Source organism: Grammomys surdaster, unplaced genomic scaffold (assembly GCF_004785775.1).
Source record: "Grammomys surdaster isolate TR1022 unplaced genomic scaffold, NIH_TR_1.0 226, whole genome shotgun sequence".
NCBI lineage: Eukaryota > Metazoa > Chordata > Mammalia > Rodentia > Muridae > Grammomys > Grammomys surdaster.
Genome location: NW_021604671.1, coordinates 1,359,403 through 1,386,665, shown reverse-complemented (window position 1 = coordinate 1,386,665; position 27,263 = coordinate 1,359,403). Strand labels below are relative to the sequence as shown.

Below are 27,263 nucleotides of genomic sequence, written 5' to 3'. Positions count from 1 at the left end.
CAGAGTAGTTTCCTTTTATCTTCAGTCTCAGAACACAGAGAGGAAAGAGAGAACCAAGTCCTAAAATTTGTCCGGTAACCTTCACATATGTGCTGCAGCGTGACACATCTGCACACACATATGTACATTTTTAACATGCATACAATAATAATCAGCAAAATTCAAATTACAGAAAAAAATAAAAATTCAAGAATTTCAATTTTGCAATTGGGTAATGCAATATGGTCTTGCATTTTACTTCATCCCTCCCAGGATACGAATCACCTTTTATGCTAAGTATTTCTATTGTTTATATTACTTGTCTCAAGTAGTATGTTATCAGATTCACAACTGCACAATTTCAATGTTTGTGTTCATGATATTGCTATGTGATAGTTTAATGCCACATTACACCTATGAGTGAATGTCCATCTCAGTCCATCTCATCTCAGAGGTATCAAATCATCTCACATCATAAGAAGGGAAACTATAGTGCAGTAAGATGCTTAGTGTTGGAGACATTCACACAACTGCTTAAAATAATTATATTTTGCTCTCACTTGGTCCTTTTTCTGGGGCAGAAGCCTAGCTGGTCTGCTCCTGTAAAGACACCATATCCTGACCCATCCTAGAGGAACCACTGTACTCAGAGCAGCGGAAAATCCACTGCACTCAGAGCAATTGAGGAAGCTGGGCACCCAGTAGCTCTAACACGCCCAGGATAAAAGGATATAAGGATCCCAGAGGCAGCCTGAGTCCCAGGAGCTCTTCCACCCAGGAGCTCAGGACCACAGGATCACAGAGAGAGCTGGACTCTGGGAAGTTCTGACAAAAGCAAGATAACAGGAGATACAGGCTCCAGTCACACAGTCAGAGACAGTGAGTACAAGTAGCACTAGAGATAACCAGATAGCAAAAGGCAAGCATAAGAACATAAAGAACAAAAACCAAGGTTACCTGGAATCATCAGAACCCAATTCTTCCACCATAGCAAGTCGTGGACACCTCACTACATTAGAAAAGCAGTATTCAGATATAAAATCACTTCTCATGATGATAATAGACGACTTTAAGGAGGACACAAACAACAGCCTTAAGGAAATACAAGAGAACACAGGTAAACAGGTAGAAGCTCTTAAAGAAGAAACACAAAAATCTCTTAAAGAATTGCAAGAAAACACAACCAAACAGGTGAAGGAATTAAACAAAACCATCCAGGATCTAAAAATGGAAGTAGAAACAATAAAGAAATCTCAAAGGGAGACTACTCTGGAGATAGAAAACCTAGGAAAGATATCAGGAGTCATAGACGCAAGCATCACCAACAGAATACAAGAGATAGAAGAGAGAATCTCAGGTGCAGAAGATACCATGGAAAACATTGACACAACTGTCAAAGAAAATGCAAAATAAAAAGCTCCTAACCCAAAACATCCAGGAAATCCAGGAAAAAATGAGAAGACCAAACCTAAGATAAATAGGTATGGATGCGAGCAAAGATTCCCAATTTAAATGGCCATTAAATATCTTCAACAAAATTATAGAAGAAAACTTCCCTAACCTAAAGAAAGAGATGTTCATGAATATACAAGAAGCCTACAGAACTCTAAATAGACTAGACCACAAAAGAAATTTCTCCTGTCATGTAATAATCAAAACACCAAATTCACAAAACAACAAAAGAATATTAAAAGCAGTAAGAAAAAAGGTCAAGTAACATATAAAGGCAGACCTATAAAAATTACTCCAGACTTCTCAACAGAGACTATAAAAGGCAGAAGATCCTGGACTGATATCATACAGATCATAAGAGGAGACAAATGCCAGCCCAGACTACTATACCTAGCAAAACTCTCAATCACTATAGACGGAGAAACCAAGATATTCTGTGGCCAAACCAAATCTACAAAATATCTTTCCACAAATACAGTCCTACAAAGGATAATGGGTTGAAAACTCCAACACAAGGAGGGAAACTACAACCTAGAAAAAGCAAGAAAGTAATCTTCTAACCAACCCCCCCAAAAAAAGATAGCTTCACAAATATTATTCCACCTCTAATAATAAAAATAGCAGGAAGCAACAATCATTTTTTCTTAATATCTCTTAACATCAATGGACTCAGTTCCCCAATAAAAAGATGTAGACTAACAGACTGGATAAGTAAACAGGACCCAGAAATTTTGCTGCATACAAGAAACGCACCTCAGTGACAAAGACAGAAACTACCTCAAAGTAAAAGGCTGGAAAATGATTCTTGAAGCAAATGGTCATAAGAAACAAGCTGGAGTAGCAATTCTAATATAAAATAAAACGTACTTTCAACCAAAAGTTACCAAAAAAAGATAAGAAAGGACACTTTATATTCGTCAAAGGAAAAATCTACCAGGATGAACTCTCAGTTCTAAATATCTATGCCGCAAATGCAAAGGCACCAGCCTTCATAAAAGAAACATTACTAAAGCTTAAAGCACAAATTCTACCTCACACGATAATACTGGGGGACTTCAACACCTCACTCTCAGAAATGGAGAGATTATGGAAACAGAAACTAAACATACAATGAAACAAACAGAAGTTATGAACCTAATGGATTTAACAGATATCTAAGAATATTTCATCCTAAAACAAAAGAATATATCTTTTTCACAGCACCTCATGGTACCTTCTCCAAAACAGACCATATAATTGGTCACAAAACAGGCCTCAACAGATACAAAAAGACTGAAATAATCCCTTGCATCCTATCAGATCACTACAGACCAAGGCTGGTCTTCAATAATAATAAAAAAAAAAATGGAAAGCCCACATATACATGGAAACTGAACAACGCTCTACTCAATGATAACTTGGTCAAGGAAGAAATAAAGAAAGAAATTAAAGACTTTTTAGAATTAAATGAAAATAAAGGCTAGTCATACCAAAACTTATGAGATACAATGAAAGCAGTGCTAAAACCAAAATTCATACCTTTAACTGCCTACAAAAACAAACTGGAGAGAGCATACACTAACAACTTGAAAGCACACCTGAAATCTCTAGAACAAAAATAAGCAAATACACCCAAGAGGAGTAGATGTAAGGAAATAATCAAACTCAGGGGTGAAATCAACCAAGTAGAAACAAAAAGAACTATGCAAAGTATAAAAAAATCCAGGAGCTGGTTCTTTGAGAAAAAAGACAAGATAAATAAACCATTACCTAGACTAACAAGAGGTCACAGAGACAGTATCCAAATTAATAAAATCAGAACTGAAAAGAGACATGACAACAGAAACTAAGGAAATTCAAAAAAAGTAATCAGATCCTACTACAAAGGCCTATACTCAACAAAACTGGAAAATCTGAATGAAATAGACAATTTTCTAGACAGATAACAGGCAACAAAGTTAAATCAGGAGCAGGTAAAGCATCTAAACAGTCACATAAACCCTAAAGAAATAGCAGCAGTCGTATAAAGTTTTCCCACCAAAAAAAAAAAAAAAAAAAAAAAGCCCAGGACCAGATGGTACTAGTGCAGAATTCTATCAGACCTCCCAAGAAGACCTAATACCAATTCTCTTCAGACTATTTCACAAAAGAAAAACAGAAGGAACATTACCCAATTTGTTCTATGAAGCCACAGTTCCACTGATACCAAAACACCACAAAGACCCAGCAAAGAAAGAGAACTTATTTCCCTTATGAATATCGGTGCAAAAATACTCAATAGAATTCTCGCAAATTGAATCCAAGAACACAACAAAACAATCATCCATCATGATCAAGTAGGCTTTATCCCAGGAATGCAGGGATGGTTCAATATACAGAAATCCATCAATATAATCCACTATATAAACAAACTCAAAGAAAAAATGCATGATCATCTCACTAGATGCTGTGAAAGCGTTTGACAAAATTCAACACCCCTTCATGATAAAACCCTGAAAAGATCAAGAATTCAAGGCCCACACCTAAACATAGTAAAAGCAATATACAGCAAGCCAGTAATCAACATGAAACTAAAAGGAGAGAACCCTGAAGCAATCCAACTAAAATACTAAGGTACTAGACAAGGCTGCCCACTCTCTCCTTACCTATTCAATATAGTACTGGAAGTCCTAGACAGAGCATTTAAACAACCAAAGGGTGTCAAATGGATACAAATATGACAGGAAGAAGTCAAAATATCACTATTTGCAGATGACATGATAGTATACATAAGTGACCCTAAAACTTCCACCACAGAACTGCTAAACCAGATAAACAACTTCAGTCAAGTGGCTGGATATCAAATCAACTCAAACAAATCAGTAGCCTTCCTCTACTTGAAAGATAAGCAGGCTGAGAAATAAATTAGGGAAATGACACCCTTCACAACAGTCACAAATAATATAAAATACCTTGGTGTGAATATAACCAAGCAAATGAAAGATCTGTATGACAAGAACTTCAAGTTCCTGAAGAAAGAAATTGAAGAAGATCTCAGAAGATGGAAAGATCTCCCATGCTCATGAATTGACAGGATTAATATAGTAAAAATTGTCATCTTGCCAAAAGCAATCTACATCTTGCCAAAAGCAATCTACAAATTCAATACAATCCCCATCAAAATTCCAACTCAATTCTTTATAGAGATAGAAAAAGCAGCTTTGCAAATTCATTTGAAATAACAAAAAACCCAGGATAGTGAAAACTATTCTCAACAATAATAGCATTTTTGGGAGAATCATCATCCCTGACCTAAAGCTATACGACACAGGAATAGTGATTTAAAAAAAAAAAAAAAAACTCCATGGTATTGGTATAGAGACAGGCAGAAACTCAATGGAATAGAATTGAAGATTCAGAAATGAACCCACACACCTATGGTCACTTCATCTTTGACAAAGGAGCTAAAATCATCCAGTCCATCCAGTGGAAAAAAGGCAGCATTTTCAACAAATGGTCCTGGTTCAACTGGAAGTCAGTATGTAGAAGGATGCAAATCAATCCATTCTTATCTCCTTGTACAAAGCTCAAGTGCAAGTGGATAAAGGACCTTAACATAAAACCAGATACACTGAAACTAATAGAAGAAAAGGTGGGGAAGAAACTCGAATACTTGAACACAGGGAAAAAGTTCCTGAACAGAACATCAATGGTTTATGCTTTAAGAGCAAGAATTGACAAATGGATACTCATAAAATTGCAAAGCTTCTGTAAAGCAAAGGACATTGTCAATAGGACAAAAAGGCAACCAACAGATTGGAAAAAATCTTTACCAATTCCACATTCAATAGAGGGCTAATATCCAATATATACAAAGAACTCAAGAAATTAGACTCCAGACAACCCTATTAAAAAATGGGATACAGAGCTAAAGAAAGAATTCTCAACTGAGGAAACTAAAATGGCCAAGAAGCACCTGAAGAAATGTTGAACAACCTCAGTCATCATGGAAATGCAAATCAAAACAACCCTGAGATTCCACCTCACACCAATCAGTATAACTAAGATCAAAAACTCAGGTGATAGTAGATGCTGACAAGGATGTGGAGAAACGAACACTCCTCCATTGTTGGTAGGATTGAAAGCTAATGCAACCACTCTGGAAATCAGTCTGGCTATTCCTCAGAAAATTGCACATGGCATTACCTGAGGGCTCAGCTATACCACTCCTGGGCATATACCCAGAAGATGCTCCAACATATAACAAGGAATTATGCTCCACTATGTTCATAGCAGTCTTGTTTATTCTAGCAAGAAGCTGGAAAGTACTCAGATGTCCTTCAACAGAGGAATGGATACAGAAAATGAGGTACATTTACACAATGGAATATTACTCACTTATTAATAGCAATGACTCCATGAAATTCTTAGGCAAATGGATGGAACTAGAAAATATCATCCTGAGTGAGGTAACCCAACCACAAAAGAACACACATGGCATACACTCAATGATAAGTGGATATTAGCCCAAAATCTTTCAATACCCAAGATACAACTCACAGACCACATGAAGCTCATGAACAAGGAAGACCAAAGTGTGGGTGCTTTGGTCCTTCTTAGAAGAAGTAACAAAATACTCAAGGAAGCAAATATGGAGACAAAGTGTGGAACCCAAACTAAGAAAGTATAAAAAGGCTGAGAGAGAAAATAAAAAATATTAGTTTAAAAAAGGTGCTCTTACATGTGTTAATGGTATTGTGGGGGGGGGTTGAAGATTGTTGTGGTTTTAGAAGTTAAATTAATCAAAGAATGTAATCTATACCTAATTTTTAAAGATTACATTTTTTTAAGAAAGTCTGGTTTACTAACTGTTTTCAGAACGTAACTAAACTCCTTTGGAGTATGAGGAGACTTCATACATCTGAAAGAAAGGAGGAGTTGGTCATGCACAGAGCTCTATGCCAGCATGCTCATAGTCAGGAAAACTCATTGTCAGGTATGGTGGTTGAGACAAAAACATCTCCCACAGATCCCACAGACTCACACATGTGAATACTTTGTATTGCCCCAGTTGGTGGCATTTTTTCAGGTAGATCTAGGTGTGGCTCTGCTATAGGAAGGATGTCACTAGTCATTGGCATTTGAGATTCCAAGATTTCCCATAACTCCCAGTGTATTCTTCCTGCTTCCTTGCTTTGTGATTGAAGATGTGTGTGCCCAGGTTGCTACTCCAGCCACCAAGCCTGCCATATCTCCTCTATGGCAAACTCTTACCCTCTGTACTTAAAAGCCCAAATAAACCCTTCCTTCAAGGTTGTCTTGGTCATGGTACTTGGTACTGCATGAGAAATGTAATTAATACACCTGCTATATGCATCTTCTTTACTCAGATCCTGACTGAGTCCCAGTCTTCAACATCTTACAAATGCCTTACATCTGACAAATAGGTTGTCAGTGTATGATAAAAGAATTTGGTAAATTAATAAATATTGTACATTAAATTTTTGTTGCTTTGTTGGAACATAGCAGTGGTTGAAACACATCCCAAGAATGGAATTGTGTAAGAAATCTGAGTGTGTGCAAGAACACACCAAAGAAAACAAGACAAGAGGCTTGTGACCTCAATTTCTTCAAAACACAGAATTATTCTTGGAAAGTGTTTTTATGTTTCTTCCAGGTATAGTACAGAGGAATGAGTTTACTTCGGATTACTCATTATTGCTTGATGTTGTTACTCAATTAACTCTTTAAAGTATTCTTTATACACCTCTATGGGAAAACATGTTTTTGCCATATGAGGCTTGTCTGTGTGATTGTACTCATGAGAACTTTACTGATGTGACTTTTCTTAACATTCAGCATATAAATTGTCTATAAGTTGGCTATTGCATGAAACTTTAGTCCACCTCATTTATCTGCTCAATTATCCCAGATTCCACTGCCTCTATAGTAGTGACATTGCCTGAATATTTTCAAAAGATATCACCTTCCACAAACTTGACCATTGTGCTCACTGGGTTTGTGGAGAAAGAAGGGATTTTGAATGAGAATGTTTATGTATCAGAGACTTTTAAATAATAATCTGTGTTACACATATGTAATGTTTTCAAGTCTGTTACATTTATAAGGGACAAACCTGGGTCCTCTGAACCACTGAGCATCTCTCCAATCCCATGAAAAGGTTCTTCTATTTAACCTTTCTAGAAATTAGGATTTGATGTGATAGAGCTAGAATGTATTAGAGCAATGGAATGAATAGCAATAGAGTTTTATAAATAGCTCTTAAAGCAGATAAGAAATATTATGTTTAGAAATGAAAATTTTAAACTATTGTAAACAAGACAAAAAAATCTAAATAATTTCTAAAGTCCAATTTGTATCCAAATTTCTCCATTGTCATTGAGAGCCCTTTACAGCAGAAATTTCAAATCAGAACTGGATTAAGGGGTATACTCAGCCTTTGAGAATGTTTATTTTTTAATTCTATTTTAACCAACAGGATATCCTTGATCTTTGGAGGTGTAAGTATATAATGCTGACTTTATGTAAAGTCCAACCTGAGAGCTGTTTAAAGAATTACCAACATTCTAGATTTAGATGATTTTTCTTTTATGATATTGTTTTTCTTTATTCTTTATTCTTAGTTTTTTCCTCTTAACTTGTAATTAGTCACATGTTTTATGAGAAGAGCTAAACAACTTGGGCAAGAACACATCCTGAGTGAGTATTGCTAAGCATGTGCCACTTTACCTGTGAATAATCCCATTAGTTGTGCTAGACTGGGTTATATGATAACCCAATCATACCACTTTTTTTTATAAAAACAGACTTTTCCACTTTAGTAAGATTTGTTTTGGGTGACAGTCTGGCACTGTGTTAGTGTCCTTGTTCCCAATAAGTCTCCTACCCAGTAGTTTTGAAATTTGTTGATGAGCCTTGCTTAAGTCAACAATTCTAAACAGGTTGATGTTTTAATTGTAAAATGGTGACTTTTCTAACTTTGACTTTTAGTAGCTATTTATCCACAAAGAACAGTTGATGGTAGCTTTTCTCCTTTTAGAAGTTACAGCTAATATTAGAATGGTCATGATCATTACAAAGTACGAGGTGGCTATGAACGATTTACGTGAGGATAAGGATGATAATGAGATAAATGTCAAGCCCTTAGATGATAAGAACACACATCAGAGTAATGCAGTTGGTGTTTGACTGGAAAGTCAAGTCCTCCACATGGCAGGAGGAAAGGGCACAGTGTGGCAGCTTAGATTTGAGGTGAAGAAATGCCTACACATCTACCTACCATCCTAACAAGACGGTGAAAGGTAAAACATATGCATAAATATATCCATTGTAGTAATTAGTTAAACCAGCACACTTAAAATAAAAGTGTGGCCATAGAAAAATTGAAAACACTGCAGTATGTTCAATCTTTATGAAATATTAAGTTCCTAAAATGATTAATGACTTAATATCATTAAAATGATAACTTAAAAAAGTTATAGAAAGAACCCAGCAAATGAAGTCGGGATGCTAATATTGTTGATGTTTTCTTGTAAGTGTATCATGGTTACTCCTGCTGATTTTTATGTTTAGTCTCTGTTTTATTTGTTGTTGCTTTTTTTTTATAGCGATAAATCCTTTTTTATGTTTTGTTTTGTTTGTTTTTTGTTTTTTTGAACATGAAATGCTTTTTTATAGCATGTTTTACAAGGGGAGGGGGGGGTAAGAGGGGCCAGGTGGTGGAAAAGTACAGAATCTTCTTGGCCTGTGCCTTGAAACATGTCATGGTCTATACGGTACACTGCCTTGAATTATGATCTACCTGTTATTCTTCAGAAGATATGGTACACTGCTTGAGTTATCGTCTCCCTGCTATTCTTCAGAAGATATGGTACACTGCTTTGAGTCTATCTGCAGTTGACAAGCAGGATCTTGCAGTTGTCAAGCTTCAGGGGACATTGTGCAGGTGGGGAAAGGTAGGGGGTGAGGGTAAGGGTGAGGGTCCTGGCTTCTGGCATCTCCCCTTTCTCTGTTTAGTTAGAGAAGGCATCTTATGATCAATCCCAACTATGTGAATTTTGAATTTGGATGTCTAATTATGAGGGGTCTTAGACAAGTTCACAACCCCAAAACATTGATGTGAGGCGAGTCACATCGATGGTCAAAGGCTTTAGGCTGTCGACGATGGGCAACGTCAAGGGACCCTAAGGTGGGTGAAAGGAGGGTGAGAGCCCTGTCTTAGGCCATGTAGGCTGCACCCACTCCCAGCACCACGCACTCCTTTTCGGCTGCAATGGGTGGGCCCCTGGGAAGTGGACCTACAATAATCCCGTCATTGGGCTAACTCACAGCCACCCTAGTCCCTTGTAAATGTTCAAGTTACCAACCATTTGTCAGTTTGGGGTGTAATATTGTCATAAAGAAGGCTCCCAAATGTTAGCGGCCATATCAAGGGCAGCCTTGGTTTAGGAAAAAGACAATTTTTGTTGGAGTGATCAAGAGGCCAAGCTCTCTAGCGAGAGAAATGAGGGCAAAGCCAGGCATACAAGGAACCCTTCTGGAGGGCGTGGAAGTCTAGGGGTCGACCGTAGGGGGAGGCAGGGGAGCTGACAGCTATGTCAGTCTCCTGTGGAGTTATTCTGGATCCTCTTCAATTTTCGGCTGATGGTAATGAACTTCAACCGTCTTCTTGATGGCAGAATCAACCTGGTTCCGAGGATGACAGGTTGCGGGCGACGATCTCTGTCTCACTCAATCTTGATGTCGTGCGCACGTCCTCTCAATGAGGGTCCGTCTGGAGGGGTCCGTGCCTCGAGCCCCACGTCTGGGTGCCACTTGACCCGACCAGAGGGTCCTAGTTATTAGTGGGGGCGAGGAGGACAGCAACCTGCTATTCTTCAGAAGATATGGTACACTGCTTTGAGTCTATCTGCAGTTGACAAGCAGGATCTTGCAGTTGCCAAGCTTCAGGGCACATTGTGCAGGTGGGGAAAGGTAGAGGGTGAGGGTAAGGGCGAGGGTCTTGGCTTCTGGCACATCTGGATTAGAACATCTAACAGCAGGCATCACAGGTGATTCATTTTTACCTGGAAAGAAAAAAGAAGGGGATTCTCAGGGAGATTTCTCGTCCCTGGATGTAAATTGTTATTCATCGTATTTATGGTTGGGCCTGGCTTTATGGGGGTATCTATTTTTTTCATTAATCTTTTTGCTAGCCGGTTAGCTGTGCCTTCTGTGGTATTGGACAGGCATATCAGTCCTCGGCTCCGTAAGGGAACTGGGTCTGGGCCATTCCCTTTATGGATAAGAGGGTCCTTCTCCATATCTGTGGCAAAGATTTGTTGGTCTTGGTGGTGCCAGAGGTCACCAACATGGTCAGCAAGAGATTTGCCATGAGCTTTCAGCTTTAGAGAGATAAAAGTGAACAAGGCATGATGGAGAGTATTTCGGGGGACTCCTTCTGAGGGGGTACCATTACCCCTCTTTTGTTTTTAAAGCCAATTTTTCAGAGTTCTTGTAAAATCAGGGCAGAAGCGCCAACAGTCGCTCCTTCCACACTCAGAGAGTCATGAAGACCTTATTTAAGGATATATAAATCTATATTAATAATCTTTTGTCAAAGGACTTTTATAGCACCTCTGACAATTAATCATACTATATAATATATCGATTAGAAAGAGCTTTTTCTACTTTTTGTGAGGTTACCTCTCTTTTGTCAATTAACTGTTGAGGAAATTAGGGTTTACCTCTCTCTTGAGAATATTGAACAGAGATTTAAATTCTTTTGTGGAGAGCTTAAAATAGTGTCTTAGCCAATTAGCAACTCCTAGAAACTTTAGAAATTAATTTAAAATAAGTAAGCTCTCTCCATCTCTCTCTCTCTTTTTTTTTTAGACCCTTTATCTGTGTGGGTTTTTTATTGGATATTATATGTATTTACCTTTCAATGTTATCTCCTTTCTCATTCTCCCCCAAAACCCCTTATCCCATACCCCCTCCTCCTAATTTTTGTGAGGGTATGCTCCAAACATCTTCCCAGTTCCATCTCCCTGCTCTCGAATTCCCACACAGTAGGGGATCCAAACTTTTGGGGACCATGGCCCTCCACTTTCACTGAAGTCTAACAAGGTCACCCTCAATGCCCAATACAGCTGCATGATTCCCTCCCTTTCTCCTCTCTGGCTGGCGGTTTAGACTTTGGGAGCTCTGGTTGAAACTTTTGATACTCCTTCTAGAAAGGACCAACGCATTCATACTTTGGTCTTCCTTCTTCTATGTGAGTTTTATGTGGTCTATATGTAGTTTGTTAGAAATTGTGAGCTTTTGGGCTAATATCCACTTATCAGTGAGTGCATACCATGTATGTTCTTTTGAGATTGGGTCATCACTCAAGATGATATTTTCCAGCTCCATCCATTTGCCTAGGAATTTCGTGAACTCATTGTTTTTAATAGCTGAGTAGTACTCCATTGTATAAATGTACCACTTCTTCTGTCGAAGGGCATCTGGGTTCTTTCCAACTTCTGGCTATTATAAATAAGGCTGCTATGAATATGGTGGAGCATGTGTCCATGTTGTATGTTGAAACGTCTTTTGGGTATATGCCCAGGAGTGGTATAGCTGGCTCCTCAGGTAACACTATGTTCAATTTTCTGAGATACCGCCAGATTGCCTTCCATAGTGGTTGTACCAGTTTACAATCCCACCAACAGTGGAGGAGTGTTCCTCTTTCTCCACATCCTCGCCAACATCTGCTGTCACCTGTGTTTTTGATCTTAGCCATTCTGACTGGTGTGAGGTGGAATCTCAGTGTTGTTTTCATTTGCATTTCCCTGATGACTAGGGATGCTGAACACTTCTTTAGGAGCTTCTCAACCATTCGAGCTTCCTCAGTTGAGAATTCTTTGCTCAGCTCTATGCTCCATTTTTTAATTCTGGGTTCTTTGATTGTCTAGAGTCTAATTTCTTCAGTTCTTTGTATACCTTGGATATTAGCCCTTTATCAGATGTAGGGTTGGTGAAGATCTTTTCCCAATCTGTTGGTTGCCGCTTTGTCCTATTGACTGTGTCCTTTGCTTTACAGAAACTTTGCAGCTTTATGAGGTCCCATTTGTCAATTCTTGGTCTTAGAGCACAGGCCATTGGTGTTATGTTCAGGAACTTTTTCCCTGTGCCTATGTGTTCCAGGCTTTTTCCCAGTTTCTCTTCTATTAGTTTCAGTGTGGCTGGTTTTAGGTGGAGGTCCTTAATCCACTTGGAATTGAGCTTTGTACAAGGAGATAAGTGTGGATCAATTTGCATTTTTCTACATGCTGACCACCAGTTGGACCAGCACCATTTGTTGAAAATGCTATCTTTTTTCCATTCGATGGTTTTAGCCCCTTTGTCAAATATCAAGTGACCATAGGTATGGAGGTTCATTTCTGGGTCTTCTATTCTATTCCACTGATCCTCCTGCCTGTCTCTGTTCCAATACCATGCAGTTTTTGTCACTATTGCTTTGTAGTACAGCTTGAAGTCGGGGATGGTGATTCCTGCAGAAGTTCTTTTATTGCTGAGAGTAGTTTTTGCAATCCTGGGTTTTTTGTTATTCCAAATATATTTTAAGATTGCTCTTTCTATCTCTGTGAAGAATTGAGTGGGAATTTTGATGGGGATTGCATTAAATCTTTTGGCAAAATAGCCGTTTTTACTATATTAATCCTTCCAATCCATGAGCATGGGAGATCTTTCCATCTTCTGAGATCTGCTTCAATTTCTTTCTACAGGGGTATGAAGTTCTTGTCATACAGGTCTTTTACTTGCTTGCTTAGGTTCACACCCAGGAATTTTATATTATCTGTGACTATTGTGAAGGGTGTCATTTCCATAATATCTTTCTCAGCCAGTTTATCTTTTGAGTAGAGGAAGGCTACTGATTTGCTTTTATATCCAGCCACTTTGCTAAAGTTGTTTATCAGGTTTAAGAGTTCTCTGGTGGAAGTTTTGGGTTCACTTAAGTATACTATCATATCATCTGCAAATAGTGAGATTTTGACTTCTTCCTTTCCAATTTGTATCCCTTTGACCTTCTTGTGTTGCCTAATTGCTCTGGCTAGGACTTCCAATACTATATTAAATAAGTAGGGGGAGAGTGGGCAGCCTTGCCTAGTCCCTGATTTTAGTGGGATTGCTTCAAGTTTCTCTGCATTTAGTTTAATGCTGGCTACTGCTTTGCTGTATATTGCTTTTAGTATGTTTAGGTATGGACCTTGAATTCCTGATCTTTCCAAGACTTTTATCATGAAGGGGTGTTGAATTTTGTCAAATGATTTCTCAGCATCTAGTGAGATGATCATGTGTTTTTTTTCTTTGAGCTTGTTTATATATGGATTACATTGATGGATTTCCGAATATTGAACCAACCCTGCATTCCTGGGATGAAGCCAACTTGATCGTGATGGATAATTGTTTTGATGTGTTCTTGGATTCGGTTAGCTAGAATTTTATTGAGTATTTTTGCATCAATGTTCATAAGGGAGATTGGCCTGAAGTTCTCTTTCTTTGTTGGGTCTTTATGTGGCTTAGGTATGAGTGTAATTGTGGCTTCAAAGAATGAGTTGGGTAGTGTACCTTCTGTTTCTCTTTTGTGGAATAGTTTGAAAAGAATTGGAATTAGGTCTTCCTTGAAGGTCTGATAGAATTCTGCACTAAAACCGTCTGGTCCCAGGCTTTTCTTTGTAGGGAGACTTTTAATGATTGCTTCTATTTCTTTTGGGGTTATGGGACTGTTTAGATGGTTTATCTGGTCCTGATTTAACATTGGTAAATGGTATTTGTCTAGAAAATTGTCCATTTCATCCAAATTTCCAATTTTGTTGAATATAGGCTTTTGTAGTAGGATCTGATGATTTTTTTTAATTTCCTCAGTTTCTGTTGTTATGTCAGCCTTTTCAGTTCTGATTTTATTAATTTGGATACTGTCTCTCTGACCTCTGATTAGTCTAGCTAAGGGTTTATCTATCTTGTTGATTTTCTCAAAGAACCAGCTCCTGGTTTTATTGATTCTTTGGATAGTTCTTTTTGTTTCTATTTGGTTGATTTCAGCCCTGAGTTTGATTATTTCCTGCTGTCTACTCCTCTTGGGTGTATTAGCTTCTTTTTGTTCTAGGTCTTTCAGGTGCTCTGTCAAGCTGCTAGTGTATGCTCCCTCCAGTTTCTTTTTGTAGGCACTTAGAGCTATGTATTTTCCTCTTAGCACTGCTTTCATTGTATCCCATAGATTTTGGTATGATGTGTCATCATTTTCATTAAATTCTAAGAAGTCTTTAATTTCTTTCTTTATTTCTTCCTTTACCTGATTATCAAGGAGTGGGGTGTTGTTCAGTTTCCATGTGAATGTGGGCTTTCCATTCTCTTTGTCATTATTGATGAACAGCCTTAAACCATGGAGATCTGATAGGATGCAGGGAATTATTTCTATTTTTTTATATCTGTTGAGGCCTGTCTTGTGCCCAATTATATGGTCTATTTTGGAGAAGGTACCATGAGGTGGTGAGAAAAAGGTATATTCTTTGCTTTAGGGTGAAATGTTCTATAGTTATCTGTTAAGTCCATTTGGTTCATAACTTCTGTTAGTTTTACTGTATCTCTATTTAGTTTCTGTTTCCATGATCTATCCATTGCTGAGAGTGGGGTGTTGAAGTCTCCCACTATTATTATGTGAGGTGCAATGTGTGTTTTGAGCTTTAGTAAGGTTTCTTTTATGAAAGTCGATGCTCTTGTATTTGGCGCATAGATATTCAGAATTGAGAGTTCATGTTGGTTGACCTTTCCTTTGACAAGTATGAAATGCCCTTCCTTATCCTTTTTGATAGTTTTAAGTTGAAAGTCGATTTTATTCAATATTAGAATGGCTACTCCCGCCTGTTTCTTAAGGCCATTTGCTTGAAAAATTGTTTTCCAATCTTTTACTCTAAGGTAGTGCCTGTCTTTGTCACTGAGGTGGGTTTCCTGTAAGCAGCAAAAAGCTGGGTCCTGTTTGCGTATCCAGTTCGTTAGCCTATGCCTTTTTATTGGGGAATTGAGTCCATTGATGTTAAGAGATATTAAGGAGAGGGTGTTGTTGCTTCCTGTCATTTTTGCTAATAGTGGAGACATTGTTTGTGTGGTTATCTTCTTTTGGGTTTGATGGAAAAGGATTATTTTCTTGCTCTTTTTAGGGTATGATTGCCCTCCTTGTATTGGAGCTTTCCTGCTATTATCCTTTGTAGAGCTGGATTTGTGGGAAGATACTGTGTAAATTCAGTTTTGTCATGGAATATCTTAGTTTCTCCATCTATGGTAATTGAGAGTTTTGCTGGGTAAAGTAGCTTGGGTTGGCATTTATGTTCTCTTAGGGTTTATATGATATTTGTCCAGGATCTCCTGGGTTTTATAGTATCTGGTGAGAAGTCAGGTGTAATTCTGATAGGTTTGCCTTTATATGTTACTTGGTCTTTTTCCCTTACTGCTTTTAAAATTCTTTCTTTGTTTTGTGCATTTTGTGCCTTGATTATTATGTGACGGGAGGTATTTCTTTTTTGATCTAGTCTGTTTGGCGTTCTGTAGGCTTCTTGTGTGATTATGTGCATCTCATTCCTTAGGTTAGGGAAGTTGTCTTCTATAATTTTGTTGAAGATATTTACTGGCCCTTTAAGTTGGGAATCTTCACTCTCATCTATACCTATTATCCTTAGGTTTGGTCTTCTCATTGAGTCCTGGATTTCCTGGATATTTTGTGTTAACAGCTTTTTGCATTTTGCGTTTTCTTTGACAGTTGTGTCAATATTTTCTATGGTATCTTCTGCACCTGAGATTCTTTCTTCTATCTCTTGTATTCTGTTGGTGATGCTTGTGTCTATGACTCCTGATTTCTTTCTTAGGTTTTCTATCTCCAGGGTAGTCTCCCTTTGTGATTTCTTTATTGTTTCCACTTCCATTTTTATGTCCTGGATGGTTTTGTTCAATTCCTTCATCTGTTTGTGTTTTCTTATAATTCTTTAAAGGATTTTTGTGTTTCTTTAAGGACTTCATCCTGTTTACCTGTGTTCTCCTCAAGTTTTTTGAAAGTGTTATTTATTTCCTTCTTATAGTCCTCTATCATCATCATTAGAAGTGATTTTAGATCTGGTTCATGTTTTCCTGGTGATATGGGGAGTTCAGGACTTTCTAATGTGGGAGAACTAGGTTCTGATGATGGCAGGTATCTTGGGTTGCTCGTGCTTGTGTTCTTGCGCTTGCCTTTTGCCATCTGGATCACCTTTGTGCTATCTGTGCTGTCTCTGACTGGTGCCTGTCTTTCCTATTATCTAGGTTGTGTCAGAACTGTTTGGGCTGGGTTTTGCTGCTTGGGTTAGAGCTAAGGCCCAAGATGTGCTCGGTGCTCAGGTGGAAACCGGAAGGGGCCGGGGCTCCAGGTCAGGAGCGGATTCCTGGGACCCAGTGAGTCCCAGTGGGTCCCAGTTGGTCCCAGTTGCTCCCTGATTGGGGGCAATCACTGCTACCTCCTAGCCTAAGAAACTGCTTGAGCTAGCTAGAGCCACGGAGAGCCCTGCTTCCTCTAGGTTCTGTGAGATTGGGTGCAGAGCTGACTCCCGGGATCTGCTCGGGCACAGACCGGAAGGAACCCAGGCTCCGGGCCTGGAGTGAACTCCTGGGTCTCAGTGGGTCCCAGCCGCTCCCTGTTTGGGGGCAAGCACTGCCACCTCCTAGCCCAAGACCCTGCTTGGCACAGAGGTCCTACGAGCCCTGCTTCCTCTGGATTCTGCGAGATTGGGTGCAGAGCTGCCTTCTGGGATCTGTGAGTGCTCAGGCCCAGACCAGATGGAGCCTGCTCCGGGCCAGGAGCAAATTCCTGGGTCCCAGTGGGTCCTGGTTACTCCCTGTTTGGGGTAAGTGCTGCTTTTTCCTTACCTGGGATGGTGTGTGAGTTCAAGCTCCTGGGAGTCCCTGTTTCTCTCGGTTTTCTGGGGTTGGGTACGGAGCTGATGCTCTATGCTCGGGCCCAGACCGGAAGTCAATAATGTTGTTGCTTTTTTTAATGTAGCGTTGATAGAACTGTAAAGCCTGATATTTTGTGCAATTCACCCTTAAGATGGCAGGAGCTCCACTTTTCACAGATACCTTAAATAAGAGAAAGTAAATAACCATATAGGTAAAGAAGTCACTCCTGTAGATGTCTTAAGTTTGGCTCACACACTGAAAATAGAAAACAGAATTAATAAGCCAATTACCTTCTCATTTACTGAGCATAAACTAAACTATATTCACAAACAACATTATTTGAGGAAATGTTTATATACAATATAGTAATAAAGGAAGAAACAGAGCTATGAAGCATGCCAAGAAGAAAAAATAATTCCATATGATTTTAAAAGGTGAACCAGGAAATGCCGCTATCTGCTGCCTAAACAGTATTATTTCACATTTTAGATTCTAGTATATGTAATATAAAAAAGACTTTAGCTTATTACTATAAAATAAAGTTATACAGGTGTTTGCCCTGTCTTCTCCAAAAGGTCTCACATTTCAGTACTACTGCACATGGGATGACATCACACATGAGCTTTGTAGGTGCTGTCTTCATAGTCTCGCAGCAACATTTATTTTCCTGTTCACATGATTGTGTGTGTCACCTGCATGGCTTTCTTCCATATCTCATCCTGGAGCTGAGACTTTGTGCACAAGAAATGCTGATGTCAAATGTCACCCAGAGACTTTATTTAACAAGGGTCAAAGGCAGCATGGCACATGTGAACAATGCATGTGCCTTGTCTATTGTGCCTGAGATGGGCTGAGGAGATAATACAGAAATTCTGCTTTGCTACAGGTAGGGCATAAACCCTGGAGAATCAACCAGAAGTATCTTACCTAGAAGTAAGTTCTGGGCTCTTGATATCAGAGAAATGCAACATTTTAGACTACTGAAGGTTGCTTCATTTCCAGATATTTTATTAGCTTTGGATTCTGTCTTCCAAGTGCCAGGCCCCTTTGTGATTTATCCGGGTTTATCCGAGTTTGGGCAAGTATGCTATACCTGCACCCACACAAACACACAGAGACACATTTATTTTCACATGCATTTTTAATGATGATATCCATACAATATTATTATTATTATTATTTCTGAAACCCTACTATAATTAAAAGGAAACAGGTGTTTTGAATGTATAGAAAAGAATTAGGTAAGATACAGCAGATGTATCAATAGCAATATTTTTGTTTTATTAGTTCTTGGAGAATTTCATACAATGTGTCTTGATTATATCTTTCTTCCCTCTCCAAGTCTTCACAGACCCGTCTCCACTTCCGCACATACCCAACTATGTGCCCTCTTTTTTCCCTCATCAAGGCCATTTTCTGCTACCTAAATATTTAGATGTGTGGTCTTCCACTGGAGTATGGTCAGCTTCTCAGGGGATATGCTCTTTAGCTAAGGGTGAAATTTAGCTCCCTTCTTCATGCTGGAATTTGCTCTGGTTTACAGCTGCATAGGTCTCCTGGTCCCCAGATCCCCTCTCCACACTGGGCTTTACTCTGGGTATTCCTGCACGGCTCTTACACACAGCTTTTTAAAGCTGATAGACAGGAGTGTTGAGCCACAGACAGGAGAAAAGTCTCTATAATGGTAAACAAATCTGTTGAGTTTGAGTGGGGAGATGGGTGACAAACAGGGAGGCTGAAGGAAAGTTTGTAAAAGAAACAAGCAACCTCTGCTCCCCAAACTCCTGAAATGGGGCACAAAATGAAGAAATGTACCCCAGAGTTTTTTTGAACAGGGAACCAAGAACAAAAATGGAGATAAAGACAAAGTCTGAAAGAAGACGAGCATTCAAGAATGCCAGCAGTACCATACACAGGACTAAATAATGGTGTAATATCTAGCGAACCATTTTCTATCATCCAAAATTTTTATCTCAAAGTTTCCCAACACCCCTCAAAACATCACCAGCAACTGAAGACCAAACATTCAAACCCAGGAGTCTAAGGGGGATATTTGACTTCAATGTATAACATGGTCCATGGTAGAGTAAGGCTCCATATCAAGGCATGTTGCTGGGGAAAAGACCCCCACTACTCACGATGCAAGCTGAGCATACCCAGGAATATTGTCCACCAAGTATTTACTGTGTAAGCTAAATGTGACCAGATGTATTTTGGCCCACCATTTCCCCTCTTTAATTATGACCTTCAAGTTTAACAAGAAGGAAGGCCCAAGTGAGGATATTTCAATCCCACTTAGAAGGGAGAATAAAATATTCATGAAAGGCAGAGGAAGGGAGAGACCTGAGTGGGAGAGGAGAAGGGGAAGGGAAAGGGGACAGGATCAGGTACATCTAGTTTGTGGGGAGAAACAGGAGAGAAGCCCAGAGGGCCAGGAGAATAAATGAAAATATGCAGCTGAAGGAGTGGGGGTCTAGGGAAACCTCTAAAAAGTCCCAGAGATCTGGGATGTGAGAGGGTCCTGGGACTCAATGGGAATGACCTTAGCCAAAATGCCCAACAGTGGGGAGGTGGAACCAAAAGATAGACAGTAGATAGACAGGGCTCCCAGTTGGAGGGATGGGATTACTAACCTACCTTCAAAGATTTTTATCCAGAATTGTTTCTGTTTAAAAAAAAATGCAATGACAAAAATGGAGCATAGACTGAAGGAAAGGCCATCCAGTGACAAACCCAACTTGGGATCCATCCCATGGGCAGGCACCAAACCCTGACACTATTATTAATGCCATGTTGTGCTTTCAGACAGGAGCCTAGCATGGCTGTCCTCTGAGGCTCTACCAGCATCTTACTGAGACAGATGCAGATACTTACAACCAACCACTGAACTGATGTCAAGAGCCCTGTGGAAGAGTTAGGGAAGGATTGAAGGAGCTGAAGGGGATTGCAACCACCTAAGAACAACAGTTTCAACTAACCAGAACCCCTGGGAGTTCCCAGAGACTAAGCCACCAACCAAAGAGCATACGTGGGCTGGTCTGTGTCTGGAACATATAGCAAAGGACTGCCTTGTCTAGCCTCAGTGGGAGAGGATGAGCCTAATTTTGTAGAGACTTGTTGCCCCAGAAAATAGGGATCCAGGGGTAGGGATGGGATGGAGTGGGGAGTACCTTGTCAGAGGCAAAGGGAGGAGTGGATAAGGTGAAGAACTCTTGAGGGAGGACTAGGAAGGGGAGCAACATTTGGAATGTGAGTAAATAAAACAATTGTAAAAAATAAAAAACATTATGACCTTTAGCTGAACATGCTCAGTTACATCCATCTAACTCAGCATGCTCAGATGTGCTTGTCCCTGAAGTGCTTTATCATATGTAAATGTATATAGGCTTTCTGAATAAAATGCCTGTACTTCCCATTCCAATGAAAGCATGACCTGGTACCATTTCTCAAGCTTACTCGCCTGCTGCAGGTGATCTTCCTCCACTCTTAGCTCTAGGTCATGCTTGTTTTAGCTTTCTATTCATGGGATGCAAATCCATTGTGTGGCTTAAGAGTCCTCTTCTTCTTCAGCTGTTTGGTTGTTTTGTTTTGTCTTTTGTGGGGGAAGTGGCTGTTGTTGCTGTTGTTTATATTTTATTTTTGGTGGTTTCTTTTTTTGAAACACTTGTCACACAGAATGTTTCAGCTTTTATTTTAGACTGAGATCTTCTGAAATGAATTAGCAAATTCCTGCATTTCTTGAGAAAGCATAAAACCCACACTATATAATTATCCTAAAATCAGTCAAACCAACGTCACCCTTTTAGATATTAGAAGTGGTAAAGCCAAACAACATAGTTTACACAAAGACTGTAATAATTAACATGGAATTACAAATTTTACTCTTGTGTGACTTGTTTATTTATTCTATGTACTATTTAAAAGATAAAAAGTTATGTATAAGGCATACTTCCCAAATACTCACAGAAAGGTAACAGCCTGTAGGTGATGCAGTGATCACCATGTGCTTAGAAAGCCAGTGTGACACCGATATTTAGTCCTCTTCTTGTAAACTAGAGTGCCGGTCTGTACTGAGCTGTGGTGGACACGGTTATATCTCTCCTGTGTTTTCCAGCAGCATCCAGAGACTACAGGGCAGATGCAAACCCATCGCTAGCAGCGGTGGCATGACAGACAGAGAATGACCATGACCTCCTTCTTATCTGTGTTGTTGCTGCATGTATGAAGACTGAGTTTCCAACTAATGTGACAGTTCTCGGCTTCGTCTGTGGCCAAAGCTCCACAGCATCATCCGTTATCATCACCCCGGACGATCTACAAGTCGCTCAATTTTAAAACCCTAATTTGGAAAAATTACACAGGATCATACAAAAGTTACATTTTAAAAGAAATATCTATGGAGTGATTTCCAGAAATTTGAAGACTATGAACACATTCCAGGCACTTCTGAAGGTCACAGCAGAGGCCCGTTCTGAGGTGGTGATGAACATGGTTCAAGTTCATGACTGATGGAAAACTTTTAGACAATTTACTGTTATTGGCATCCAAGGCATATGGCCTCTAGATTAACTTTCTCAACTTGTACTTGAAAATTATCAATCTTCCTACAACTAAAAAGCTAAGGAGCCAATTGTCCCACACCAAAATCAGAAAGAAGTTTAGCTTCCCTCTTGTAAGAGAGTATTTCCTTTCCGCATATTTTTGAAGGGAACTTTGAATGTAAATAACTGAGAAATTGGCTTTCATGCCAAACGATGTAAACAAAGTCTCCTGACACCACTCCGATTCCCCATAAAACTGAACTTTCCCATAGGAAAAGAAAACTTGAAAATCATATCATTTCTTCCTGGGGATCATCCTAAACATATCGCTTAAAACATGCAATAATTGATGAGTCTGGTTATTCCAGACCATGGTGTGAATTTCAGATTTCTCCTCCAAGCTTGTCTTTCATAGGTAGAGATTAAAGAGATCAAAGTAGGTGCTGACTAATCCCAGTCAGTAATCAGAAACAGTTGTTCCCCAGGTGGCTACCCTCTAGAATTGGACGACACTTAGAAGTCCCTTGTGGTTAGAACATAGCCAAGTGTCCAGACAAGAAAAGGCTAGAGACGCAAAATGATCCCCATGCCGGGATCTCACTGAAGGGAGGTCCTGGGAGAATATCCAGTGAAGGGGAACCAGGGTTGGAACAAGTTAAGTAGCCTCTAAGTTTAGTAGCCTGTGAGATTAAGATAAACGTATTATTTACAGAGTTCTTGGTCCTGAAAAATTGTACACACTAACAATTACAAGGAAATGGTCCAAGTCATATGGGAGGCCGGTGAAGGCTAAAAGGCTATGAGGCAGGAAGGAAACTTTGGACTGCCTTACAGAAGCTACAAATTAAAAAAAAAAAAAAAAAAAAAAAAAAAAAAAAAAAAAAAAAAAAAAAAGTCGCAAACGCGGCTCAGAAACTCTCTGGATACCTGACTCCTCTAGAGGGCGCTGGAACCTCGCTCTTTAGCAATTTCTCTGTACTCTTGGCTTTTGCAGCCTCTGTTAAAAAGTCTCATATTTGCTTTGGCAGACAGGTTACACCCCGTTCCCATAAATGAATTTTGCCTTACTTTTTTTTTAAAGTCTTTTTAGGGCGATATCGACCAGGAGTTGGAAAGGTTGTGGTGCATACTGAGTGGGTGATTATCTCTATTCTTGTCAGTCAAAGCTAGGTCTAACCCCTTCACCACCAGCAGCACACCACCACATACACACCTCTAGGGAGGCATGGCCTTGACCCTGTTCCCAGGCAGTTAGAGTACACCTAAGAAGGGTCAGGTTTACCAAGGAGGTCAAAAGCGCTGGCATCCGTGGTGGAAAGCAAAAAAGCAAAATACACAGGCTAACGCTGAGCCACCTAAGGGAGAATGCCTGCGACATCCTAGGAGCCTACTCACAGGGAAATAGAGAGAGAGTTAGAGTCACATTCCAACAACACTGCCCCACCACTCTCCCTAAGTTCAGGGGTCAAGCCCTGCCCTCAGCTGTAGGGAGAAAATAGTGTCCTGGCCCAAGCTGTCCTCAGGCTTGCTATGCACCAGCCTCACCTCTGGGCTGGGCAAATCCCGGAACAGTCCTGGGTAGAGCCTGTGGTACTGAATGCCTGGAAGGGCTGCTCTTGGGACCCGGCACTCCCAGGATTCCCCTGAACCCAGCTGGCAGTGCTGCTTATGGTCGAAAGGACCTCAGCCTGAGCGGCATGACACCAGTTGACGGAGGCTTCTGCGAAAGCTGTCATCCAGGAAGGCGTAGAGGAAAGGGTTGAGGCAGCTGTTGGCATAGCTCAGGCTGGTGATGAAGTAAGAGATGCCGATGACCAGCGGCGTTTGAGGGAGGTCGGTGGTGAGCGCCACTATGGTGCTCAGGTGGTAAGGCGTCCAGCACAGGAGGCACACAGCCAGAATCGCTGCCACCAACAGGGTCACGCGCTTCTTGGCCCGGTCCAGGGCCTTGGCGTGGCTGTCTAGTTGGATAGCGCGCAGTCGGTACAGCAAGGTGGTATAGAGGGCACAGATGGTGGACACCGGGATGGCGAAGCCCAACACTAGTGTGTACAGACGACTGGCGCGCCACCAGAAGGCCTCGGGCTGCGGGAAGACCAGCACGCACTGGCGCCGACCCTGCTCCTCGTCCAGCTGGGCGAATACCGCAAAGGGCAGCACGATCAGCGTCACCAGCGCCCATACCGCTAGACTGACAGCACGCGCTGCACCGTACGTGCGCCCAGACACCCGGCGCGACTCGGCTGTGGCCAGGACCACCAGGTAGCGGTCTGCGCTCATGACAGCGAGGAAGTAGAGGCTAGAGAAAGTGTTATACTGGTCGACAGCCACAATGAGCTTGCACATGACCTCCCCGAAGGGCCAGCGCCTCAGCAGGAAGTCCGCGATGTTGATGGGCAGCACGAGGGTGAAGAGCTCGTCGGCGATAGCCAGGTTGAGAATGAACACGTTGGTGACTGTCTTCATGCGCTGCGTACGCAGCAGTACGTACAGCACCGCAGAGTTGCCTGCCAGTCCCACGGCGCAGATCACCCCGTAGACGACAGGCACTGCTATTGCCAGTGGCTGTGGCAGCGGCAGAGGTGCCGGGCTGGACCCGTTGGGACAGCCCAAAGATAAGCCGCCGCATGACACATTGCCCCCGCCAGGCTCGAAGAGCGACAAGTTGTGCATCTCGGAGAGGACAGGAGAGCCAGCGACCACCCCGATTCCACTCGTTAGCTCCGCGGGACTCGAGGTCTGTAAGCCCGCGTTTACAGGCATCTGCACCCAGGCACTGCCTTTCTCTCTCCGAGCCTTTCTCTGAATGTGCACCGGAGGGGGCGTTCCCCGTTGCTACTCAGCTCGCTTTTGCCAGGACTCTGGAACTGGAAACAGTATTGAAAACACAGGTTAGATTCCTCGAGGTGTAGCTTTAAGGAGAAATGAGGTCCATGGGAAGTAGCTACAGTGCCCCAAGCTCTTTCCTCCACCTGTGGAAATCAGATTCCAGCCCACCGAATACATCAAAGTGTTCTGCAGAAGCCGCTTGACTCCTAGGAAAATGTAAACTCACCCCATTCCGTTTTAGAGCTTAAGAAATTCACACTGGGGTCACCCCACCGATTTCGATAGAGTTTCCGGTCCACAGTAGATAATAGGACTCCCAACAGCAATCTTTATCTTACCTGACGGGTCCCAGAAAAGATCTGCGTTTCCTGAGGAGGTCAGGGAGGAGCTCACGGTCTGCTGGAGGATGCTGCAGCAGAGATGCTTGCCAGCCTGGTCTGCCTCCTGGTGTCTGCCCAGAGACTGCTGTTGGGGACTTTAGTTCTCCCAAGAACCCGAAGTGCAGGAAGCACGTAACCACAGGCTCTGTTAATCTGTCACTCCTCCCAACACCACTCCTAGCAAAATCTTCTGATCTAACAGAAAACAGCGCCCCCTTCCCCCAAAAGACTTCTTTGCTGCCTTCTGGAATTTTAACTCAGTTCATCTGAAATTATGAAAAGGTATCCTGTCAGAATAACAAAGTTTTAAAATTAATATTCTGTTTTTTATAAAACAGTTGAAGATGAGGTTCCCATAACAAGTTTTATTTCTTTTTTACTACTTATGTCATTATTTGAAACAATTTTTTAATTTAAACTTATTTTTGATCATAGTCTTCCCCTACCCCAAGTTTTTTAGATCCTCTCTCTACCCACCCAACTTTAAGTTCTTTCTCAAAACAAACAGAAACAAAACCCAACACAACAAACCTCCCAAATCCAAGAAAATAAATAAAAACAACACCCAAACACACACACACATAGAGCGAGAGAGAGCGAGAAAGAGAGAGAGACAGAGACAGAGACAGACAGAGAGAGACAGAGAGAGACAGAGAGAAGGAGAGAGAGAGAAATACTGAACTATAATAAAATAAAACCATAAATGTACAAAAACAAAACTATGGAGTTCATTATATGTTGATCAACTACTCTTGACCATGAGACCTGCCCTGAAGTAGTTGATAAATCCAGTGTCACTGCATTGAAGAAAATTAATTTTTCCTTTCATCAGGTATAATTGACAATTTAATTGTTTGAGTTGTCAACTCTTCCTCTAGTGACTAGATTTTCATTAGTAAATCCATCCATATTGTTTAAAATATAACAAAACAAAATAAATTTAGATAAAACAAAAACTGGACAGGCTGAACCAATAGAAGGAAAGGAACTCAAGAAAAGAATATAGAGACTCACTCCTTTACACACTCAGGAATCCCACAAAAACACTGAACTAGAGGTCAGAATATATTTGATGAGGACATGGTGCAGGCCTGTGTAGTCTCTGTGCATATAACCTTAGTTATATGCAGTTATATGCAGAGACTCCTGTCAGTCTTCTTGAGCTCTGAGGGGAGACATTCCACTTAAACCTAAGTGCTCACTTGCTCTGACCCCACCTCTCCCCATAATATTTTTATCTCTACATTTTTTAGACAAGTATTATTTGGTTTTACCCTATGTCCCTGGACTATCTAGTCTGATTCTTGGTCAACCAAGCAGGGTTAGGTACAGTTTGCATCTCTTAGAGTGGGCCTTAAATAAATCAGCTTTATGCCATCACTGCCCTAGCATATCCTGCAAGCATAACATCATTGTAGATCAAGGGTTTTGTGGACTGATCTTTATATTCCTCTTTTAGTATTGTTCAAACTACCTTCCAGTACCAAAGACACTAGAGTATGGATGTAGATGCTTTATGTAGGCACCTTTATGACATCTCTATTTTCAAGGAGTTGTATAGTGTTGTCCTCTGCAATGGGATCTTGCTCTTGGTTTGTGACGAGCAACCCATAGTCTTGGCAACAGCCTGGGTTGTTTGAGAATTCTCATGTGACACCTTTGGCCAAAAACTCAATTAGATCTAATGCAACCCTGGTAATGGAAGTTTCGTTTCATGACAAGAGATGCCCAAATGGAACTCTGTCTCCCACATTATTTGCTGATTTTGTTTAGGTAGTTTTTGTTTAGATAGATATGTATGTATTTTAGGAAGTTTCTAGTGTATTAGCTTTCCATACAAATGCTCCTTAATTTTAACTTCTTCTCACTGTATTCCCTCCCACAACTGCCTCATTCCACCACCACCAGGCATCTATAATTATCTATTCTATTTCCCATCCCTAATGAGATATATCTGTTCCCTCTAGCCCATCTTCTATACCATGAAGGATGATTTGGTTTCTGGTAGAGCACTAACTTTGAGATAGCCGGAGACCCAACAAGTGTCCATTGCCTGTGTAGGAACAGCACATATCTCACCACACCCCCGGATTCCAGACTCCTGACACTTGGTCTAAGATCTCCATTTGATCTGCGCCTTGCAGGTAAGGCTACAGGTGGA

The 27,263-nt window shown here is 40.7% G+C and overlaps 1 protein-coding gene across 1 annotated transcript; it reads right to left on the bottom strand.

The window, feature by feature from the left end:
• Positions 1 to 23,576: 23,576 nt before the first annotated feature.
• Npbwr1 (neuropeptides B and W receptor 1) lies at positions 23,577 to 24,566 on the bottom strand. Its single transcript, XM_028773394.1, has one exon. The coding sequence runs from the start codon at positions 24,564 to 24,566 to the stop codon at positions 23,577 to 23,579; it is 990 nt and encodes a 329-aa protein (XP_028629227.1).
• Positions 24,567 to 27,263: the final 2,697 nt, after the last annotated feature.